The sequence below is a fragment of the Hetaerina americana genome, unplaced genomic scaffold (genome assembly GCF_022747635.1).
Source record: "Hetaerina americana unplaced genomic scaffold, ioHetAmer1.1.p SCAF_11, whole genome shotgun sequence".
Classification (NCBI taxonomy): domain Eukaryota; kingdom Metazoa; phylum Arthropoda; class Insecta; order Odonata; family Calopterygidae; genus Hetaerina; species Hetaerina americana.
In genome coordinates, this window is record NW_027286181.1 from 32,178,188 (window position 1) to 32,187,818 (window position 9,631).

Here is a 9,631-nt window from a genome sequence, read left to right on the forward strand (position 1 = left end):
GCAAAGTCCAACATCTCACCAAGGGTGTAATAATCCATTGCCTCTCATTGGTAACTAAGTGACACAATGACAGCTATCTTTTGCTCTAATTTCGACAAGACTTTTGTTACAATCCATTTCCATATTTGATGGCATATGAGACACCCTCATGTCAGAAGGGTGTACACAAGAAGAAAAGGTTTCAACAGTCCCTAATTTTTTACAAACAAATGATGCCACTCAGCAAGGAGAGCACTGTTCTGTTATAATCAGTTCTGATAAAATACAATCAAGTTTATTCAATTTTTTGCTTTCACCTCTTTCGACATCACAGAAGCAAACAACATGATATTCGTGTCACATAATATTGATGAGCTAAATAATAGCAATCCCAACGGCAACATTCTATTAAATAATAGAATGCTGCGGTTGTGATTATTGATAGCACACCCTTTCATCCTCCCAAATATATAAGTAAAAATAGTGACCTAAATATGATATAATCAAATAGGCAGTGCTGACCATATTGGTAAAAATAACATTTAATATTGAACGTGAACTCCTGCAACCTTCTCATATAAGATGTGGATGATATTTTGAAACATAATTTTGGAAAAAAGGTGCATCTTATATGCCATCAAATACGCTAGATTGACAGGAGCACCTCAAATTGACTTTAGCGTTGCAACCGTGTACTTGGACATCAAGTGCATAAGGCTGATTGTTGCTGAAACGGAAACTTGCATGGATGAAAGGTGAAAATTTAGAATTTTCATCTTATATTCACCACATTTGAGCTCTCTAGAGCTTTTGAGTATTTGAAAGGTGATTAAGAGATCAGGAGATTATGAAATCTCATTGCATCTTCTTAAGATGGTAACAATTGAGAATTTGGAGAATTTTAGTGACAGTCCTCTCCCAGCTGTGCTCAATTTGCAAGTTTCACAAAACATAGCATGGTGCCACTGTTTCGGTCTGCCTACATCCTATTACTCTATGGTCTATTGCCTGTTTCCCACGACCTGGCTCCTCTTAGTTCTTGTTGGGGTTTGATTCTTGTTGATTATTTGTTTTCCATTTTATGGGATTAATAATTGATCCAATATTATCCCCTTTCCTGATTTTTACTGTATTCCTCAGGGTGCATTATTAAATTAAATAGAGCTCACTTTCTGCTATTTCTCCCCCCTTCCCCAGTAAGGATCCTTAATTTATGAACTCCCAAAATTTAGTGTAATTATCAGTGCCTTTATTATATCCAACACACCTTTTTGTAAAAAGGGGAAAGAAAGCTCATTTTTCACCATGATTATGTACCATTCACTCCCATTTTGTGTCTGTAGTGGAAACCATCTCAGCTAAAATTAATGAAACCTTTTTTATAAGTTGAGTGTTATCAGAAGTAATTCCGTGAAATTGAATCAACATTTTCAAACTTAAAATGGTTGATAAATGCTTGAATAATTTCAAAGCTATAATTTCATGAGTGAGCATTAGTGCAATTTGTTCTTTGGTGATCAAGGGTAGTTAAAATTGTCTATGTACAATGTCTGAAATAATGCAATCTTGAACCATATGTGGGATCCTTCCTGAAGCCCCCTAACTTCAGTAAGGAATTGTAAATGAAAAGGCACACCTTTTTATCCTCCCAAAAACTTTGCACAATTTGAATACAGTCCCTTGGGCACCTATATTTTTTAAATATATATAATGAAGTCACCAACACCTACAACAAATAAATAATTGCTGTTAAATTGCACATCTCTACTACTTTTTCATGTTTGCTGGTTTAGTTTACACCAATGGACTTCACTGACACATTATGATCTTTCTTTGGCAGTTCTTGTTCCTGCATTAAAATATTACTAATGGTGATGTATATGTGCCATACTTGGGTAAAAATTATATTCTTATTTATTGCCTTTGCATCTTCATATGCACTTTATAAAGTTTGTAATTCTTTTCCACAGAATCAAAGATACCCATTTCTCTTCCTACACCTCTTAACTAATCTTCATTCCATTTGACCATCTTCTGTGGCTCAGCAGATTACTGCTTAGTGGCATCAGAAGTTTATGCATTTTCCTGCAATTCTTCGTAGCTGATAATAGCTGTGCTCTTTTATAATTCTCTTCCATACAGTCTTGCAAAAATATTCTTCATAGGATATTGTCTTCCTTTTTTTTACTAAGAGTGAAGCATGTGTATATAAGTGTTTTGCCCTTGTGGATATACAGTTTCCTCACAGAAACTCCTTTTTAATGGAAAAACCTCTGTTTTAGTCCTAGATGTCAGTACATTCCATCATGTTTAAGTCTTTAATGGTTGTCAGAGGGCTTTCCAAGGTTTCTTCACTGCAGGGCATTGGCAATGTGCCAGGCTAAGCCCTCCTTATCTGAAAACTACGGGCATTCTTTCCATTTTTTGTATGTACTTGTGGTGTGTACTTGGGGTGGTTGAGATTCAGTGAAAGAATTTAAATGTTGTGTGACTAGGAGGAAAGTGGTCGGTATGGTGTGCTCAAGGAATAGGAGCAAACAGAGAAGGTGGCTCATCATTGTTCAAGTATCTTTCAAGAGATGAAAATTTTATAATGATTTTTGCACTGTAATATAGATGAATTTTTTTAACCTAATAAAAATTCAGTTTAATAAAAAAATATCTATGCACATAAAAGATAAGTTTTGGACAGTTGGGTTGAAGATTGATTCTTCAGTTAATATAAACACATTTTTGAAGAAATATACTTGACTTATTTTTTCCAATTCATGTATGAATCCATCCAAATAATGCTTATTTTTCTTAATGTTCATTGTGTTTTGTTTCTATGGTTCTGAATGAATTCAATCAATTACCAATAAATTTGGCTTGCATGAAATATTTGTAAATCTCTAGCATTTCATAAAAACCAATATTCTATCAAATTTTGCAATCAACCAATATTCCCTCCTTGAGTTTCCATACATTAGTTAATAATAAGTAAAAAAATGATTCCTACCTGGTATTCCATTTTGCTTTGCAACCCGAAGAATGTAATCCATTGTGTCCTGAGGAATGTTCCCGTCTATCACAAAAATAGGGCAGTTCTCAAGAGTTGACTGGAATTTTTGAACCTAAATATAATTCAAATGTTCTAATCAATAATTAGAAATATTAATGTATGCTTTATTAATGCATTATTTATATATGTATGTAAGTCTTAAAAGCTAGAAACTACAAAAGTGTAAATTTCCTCTAGTATTTTTTGCAGTAAATTCTATTGAAAAAAGATGTACTTACATGCTCTGCAGTAATTAACATATGAGCTGCCATATCACCAATTCCCATGAGGCATTCTCCTTTTTTATCAATGATGCCTGTATAGCTGGCTGTCGACTCATCTGATGAGATGAGGACTCCTCTTGTGTCCTGAAATGAAGTCATAGTATTTGTTATGCATGATTTTCATTCTAACAGAAGGTAATGAAATATTCAAAAGCGCATTAAATAAATATCACTATTTTTGGAGGATAACATAAGGATTGTTAAATGAAACCAAAACTCAACTATGAGTTTCATTCCATAATAATTTAGATGTATCTTTTCTATAACTTCTTTAGTTTGAGTTTGGAATGAAACTCTATGCCTCATGTAGTATCATTTAATTCTGGTATTAAACTATAATTGGAATGAAACATTAAATTTCACAAACTTTTCTGAAAAAGTGTTGGTTCAAGTTGGGTGGTAATAGATTTCCAGTTCACTGTGAACATTCCAAAATGGACTTCTTAGACTTGTCCTGCAGAATGGAACTTACATATTTGCATACAGCTATTTCTTTGCCTTTCTTACTTTTGTACCACAGACGGTTAAACGTTAAGTATTTTAAGAAAAATATGCTTCTTGTCGAGCCATTTTTGGATGAATGGCAGAGAGTGCATTGTTATTCAAAAGAGGATAATACTCTAGTATGATGGAAATATGGCAAGTTTACGAGAGAAGAAAAAGACCTTTTGTGACAATATTTTAATTTCTTAAGTACCGAAGACTAAGTAATATTGAAATTTCACATTAATGCTTACATTTTGCACAATAAATAACCCAGAAATTGGATTATTTGAATGAAATATTCATTCTGTCACAGTTGCTGAATCATTTTCTAGAGTTTCATGAAGAACCCAAAGGAAAAACAATTTCTATAGCATCCTTTACAAAATTCCACAAAAATGAAAATGAACCTGCAAATGAAAGTGGTTCATGAGTGAAATACTTATCCAGAGAAATCTGAAATCTCACCATATGAAACTGACGCAGTGATGTATTGATTGGTCAGATAAAGATGAGTTTTAGCCCTTAGTTTTTTATAAATTGCCCTAAAAAATTAGATAATTGAAATGGATTGTTATGTTTCGCTCAGTAGTGACTTATTTTAACATTCTTTAAACAAGATTCATTTCCAAGTGTCTCAATTAAGTTCTTTAGAGCTCTTCTTCTTTTTTGAGATAACCTGGCACTGACACTCATTTTCTGTGGATACTGGTATAAATCCTCCTACTAAATTACGTGGATGTAAATGATGATAACTATACAATATATTAAAGAATAAGAGCAGATAAACCATCATATTACAAAAAATATGCAAGGATGTCCATAACAGCTGAAATATTTAAATGACTGTGTCAAATGAAAGCATGGAAGGTGTAGAAATGCCTCCCAGGTTTTTATTTCAATCGGAAGGACCCCATGCAAGCTACCCTCAGAAAACTATAAGCCACCTGCAATGGAAAATCTCAGCTCACAAACTAAACCAAGGTACGGAATAAGCAAGAGTGTACAATGAATCCTGATGATGATAACTTCACCATCGTGCTGTACTAGAAGACAAGGAAACATAAAATCTTCCCAATTAAGCATGGTGAGCAAAAACGCGAGAATGCAGGCAGTCTCCGTGCAGCTATGAGAACGAATTACATGTATGTCAGTCGTTTGGCGTAAGACACTGCTAAAAAGGAAGTGAGTGAGCATATAAAAAGTTCAATGTTGTGTGTGAATCCTGCAAAACAACTTCAGGAAAAAGTTCCCATGGTGCCTTCAAGGCTGGCATCGATCATGCTGAATTACAATTAATTTGTTAATCCTCTCCCTTGGCCAAGTGGTGTCATCATAAATAAATTTATCAAGCTCAGAAATGAACAAGAGACCATGTGACTACATTCCGTAGACAGGAAAAGTGCCCCAAAGATTTTGCATTTAAACATACAGTTTATACGTTCTAAATGAGTATTCTCGAACTATTTTCAATCGATCACCAGCCCAATATTGTTTGCATTTGAGAGCATTTATAATATTTGTGGTGAAAACCTTAGCAGGGAGATTTATTTTGAGTTTTGTGGTTTGCACTTATCATTTGATGATATAAATGTGCATATAGAGGTCACCTCATGGTGACTTTTCTGTCTTTATGGACCTTTTTTGCAAGACCTTACATGCCATTTCCAAGGACTCAGATAACACCATTATCTGTGGTCACTTTAATGATGACTTTGGTTCTCTCTCTACGTGGAAGAATCATGTATTGGATACACTAATGACTTTTGACTTAACCTCTTCAATTAGCGAGCCCACAAGGGTTACCAGTTCCTCCTCCACAATCATAGATAACATCTTCTCAAACATTGTACTGAGTGAAAGTCTAACCTTGTATACTCATTTCTCCAGCCATAAAACCCTATTTTCAAAGTTCCTTTTCAATGGAGATACCAGCACTATGCATAATAGGATTCAATACAAGCAGTATTACTCTTCCTTAGCTCAATCGCATTTTGAATGCTTACCACGGGAGCAATCCTGGGAGTGTGTGTTTACAAATGGTGCTAGCTTTTTCATGGAAAAATTCAACAACTTCCATGATATCCTTGCATTGTTTCAATGCATTTTACCCTTTGATACCGGTAAGCACACCCATTCTCCATAAAACAAAATGTAGGTAAATGGATAACTGAAGAAATTAAGGCTTCTTCTGCTATTCTAAAAGAGGTTTCCGATAATCTGAAATCAAATGATTCTGTGCCACTGAGGGCATACTATAGGTCCATTAAGTAGTAACACAATAATTTGGCAACAAAGACCAAAAGATACTATAATGTACTCATCTTAAAATCCACTGACAATCATAGTAAATATGCCTGGAATCTCATTAAAAAGACTACTCAGTCCCCAGAATTTCAGATGTTAAATATAGATGCTGTTTCTCATAATTAATGTTCTTGTTACCAACTAATACAATATTGCCAACCTATGCAATGAAAATATTTTCAAATTCAATAACAAGACAGCATAATAATATAACCAAGTCCTAATACACTATTTAAGGGTATGCCCCACCATACTCCTACAATCTTTCTTCATCCTGCTGATGACAAAGAATCAGCAGTATAATTAAAAAGATAAATAAGAAAAACTCAGCTGAATATGATGATTTACCATGCTTTCTGTTGAAAGGAATGGTAAATCCTTCAGTAATCCATGTCGTTACACATTTAGTCAATGAATCTCTATCCTCAGGCATATTCCCCAATAAGCTAAAGGTGACCAAAGTCATCCCTACATTTAAAGGAGGTGATCCACAAAATATGAATGCCGATCTGTGTTCCCAGGTTACTTGAACAAGTAATATATTATAGATTGCCGTGCTTCCAAAGTAAATTCCATATCCTCTCTGATTCTCAATTAGGTTTCATTAAAACAAATTGACTGAAACTGCTATCAATAAATTTATTCATGATATCCTACTTGAACTTGATAAAAAGAATAATGTAATTGGTGTTTTCTATGACTTTAAAAAGGCTTTTGGCTCAGTTGATTGTATAGTATTACTGAGGAAACTTGAGAAAAATGGCATCTCTGGGATTGCCAACCAATGGGTAAAATATTTTTGCTAATAAATCTTTGCTCACAAAGACAGTTGACTCAAGAAATGTAACAAACTTTTATAATAAAATAGAATTATGATGATACTGTTCACAAAGTATTTACTCTTCTTTCTTATTGTCAGGAATTTTGAAGTTTGTTTTCCTTGGGACTAATAAATTAGGAAATTGATTGGGGAATAAATCAATGACTGCATGCCTATTAATTTCTTGAAATAGCTCAAAAATTGAATGAAAATAGCAGTTTAAAAAATACATTTGCAAAATTTGGGTACAAAATAAACATACCAGGAAAATGAGTTTAAAGGCATAACTATTGTGGTTGTCCTATCCCCTTACACTGATGAGGCATCCCTCCCTTGGATATGACATAAAGAAATTTACTAGGAAATTAATATATTGATAATCTAATTAATCATTTTTGCAAATTGGCCTGTAAAAGATGCATGCATCTGGAATAGAAAGCTTTTCTATGCATACCAAGTGCTTGAGGTTTGATAACAAAGATTCTCCAGTTGAATCATTCCCAACAGCTGATATGAATAGAGGTGGTGGATGATCTCGAGGCATCAGTCGGCCTAAAGCATCGGCCACGTTTCTCCCAACACCCCCATAGGAGCGGAATGCACAGGCTGCATGAGTCCTTCCATCCAGCTGAAAAAGTAACAAGATCAATATTCATTAGAAAATAGAAAATCATGCCCGACAGACTAAATTCACATCTTGAGGTGTACTATAGATATGGGCACATAAATTGAATAATCAAAATAGCTATATTCATTTTTCAGAAGACTGCCAATGCGATAATTCGATCTACTGATTTATCCATCACACTCCCAAACACCAAATATAAAATATGGCAAAGGTTTTATATGGACCTTCTACTGGATTTATGCTTGTCGATATTAATGCATTTTAATAAGCATTTCCATGCCTAAATTATTGAGATTTTCAAATACATATTCATATTTCATTGCTAAATGTATCATATTGTACTGCAAACTCATATTTAGTACTAATTAAATACATTGGATATATTACCACAAAGAGGGTATATTTTTCTCAAAAGTGAAATATTTTAGGGTGTATGTAAACATATTCTCAATTAATGAAATTTTATTCTGAATTTTAATGTATCCATGTGAATAGTGGCCTAAATCAATCAAGTATATTCCAAACAGTTGTCATAAAACCCATCTGTTCACATTTCTAACTCTTCTACTCCTTTCACACCACTCCCACCTATACTATATTATGTTTTAACCTTAACCACATTATCTTTAAGATTAGGCCAGTGTGTGTTGGAATTCACGACACCACCTAAGTAAACCTTTTTAAGAGAAACAAGTGTTTGAAACTAAGATGTATGATTTATCCACTTGATGATTGGGTGGATAGCAAGAAATGCAGGTTAAGGTGCAGAAAATGTTTATAGAAAACCTAAAAAAAAGTGAATGTAAAACATTTCTTCCTTTCAAGAATTCACAATGAAAATCATGTATGGGTTGACCAGACGAAGTTCTAACAAGCTCTGCACAAGATCATTTTTCTATCACCTTATTTTCATACTTAACATGTGGGAATCAGAAAACTCCAATGACTAACCATATTAAAAAATATCAATATGCAAACATTAAATTGACTTAATTGTATTAAGTATTTTTATATTTGGTGAGATTAGAAGAAGACTTGATTTATGCACAACATCAAAGATTTAGAAGTATGTATGTATTGTGTAGGTATCACTGAGCATTCATAAAAGAGGTACCTGTAAATTGAAGACTAATTCTAAAAAAACCTCTGAATTTTAATTCTTTAAGTGCAACTTAATAATGCATTTTCAACGGAAATTTTACCATAATTTTTTTTCGCCTACATAGAAGATGCAAATCAACATGACGAATAATTAGGTCATTTTCTCCCTCAATGCAATATATCTTCTCTAAGATAGTACGGTATTCCCGATTCTTCCCCACTGAACGACCCTTAGACATAAGGCTGTCAATAATATCTCCAACAAAGAATTTGTATACTTAGACTAAATTAAAAAGTTTTGTTTTCCAGTACGTATCATATCTAAAATGGTAAACAATTCAAGCAAAATATTACAATTTATGGATACGTTAGATACATTTGACACAGCTTGATACACACAGAAATGGATGCAAACTGTGCCTAAATATTTAATAGCGGTCGCTTTTTCATGGCATGCCGACGGATGGGCACTACATGGTTATCTAAACGCTTATATTACCGCTACGATAATGACCGGGAAGGCGAAACATCTGTAAAGTTGGTTTGAATAAATGAAAAAAGAGCGTAACTCAGGGGAATAAAGCCTGAAATAACACGCAGAGAGTTCTCATTAATTTAGACCCTCGAAGAAAGGAGATCCCGACGGCAAAAGGTTGGCTACTCACAACGACAAAGGGAGGAGAGATGCCATCATGAAAAAAGGATGAAGAGATGCGTGAGAGGGACAAGGGTGTGAGGACGACGAAGGAAATATGAGAGAGGGATACCATACATACGAAGATAAAAGGAAGTGACGGAATCAGCAAACAGCCTTAGACGGTTCCTCATTCCACATCGGACCACGGCAGAAAAAAATTGGAAAAAAATATTTGAACGGCGAAAAATATTTCCGCAAAAACAGAATCGTGACGTGTTTTGCAGTCTCTCAAAAATTCCATTTTTTAACATTGAATGGATAGAGAGAATCCTAAATAGAGGATATAACGAAA

General features: G+C 34.0%; 1 protein-coding gene across 1 annotated transcript in view; it reads right to left on the reverse strand.

The window, feature by feature from the left end:
• Positions 1 to 7,490, reverse strand: part of LOC139700853 (uncharacterized) — a 37,242-nt gene extending 29,752 nt beyond the window's left edge. The window contains exons 1-3 of the mRNA XM_071599283.1: positions 7,368 to 7,490; positions 3,259 to 3,387; positions 2,978 to 3,092 (exon numbers count right to left, since the gene is read on the reverse strand). Of these exons, the coding sequence (XP_071455384.1) occupies positions 2,978 to 3,092; positions 3,259 to 3,387; positions 7,368 to 7,457 (334 nt within the window). The 5' untranslated portion in view covers positions 7,458 to 7,490. The remainder of the gene's footprint in view (positions 1 to 2,977; positions 3,093 to 3,258; positions 3,388 to 7,367) is intronic.
• Positions 7,491 to 9,631: the final 2,141 nt, after the last annotated feature.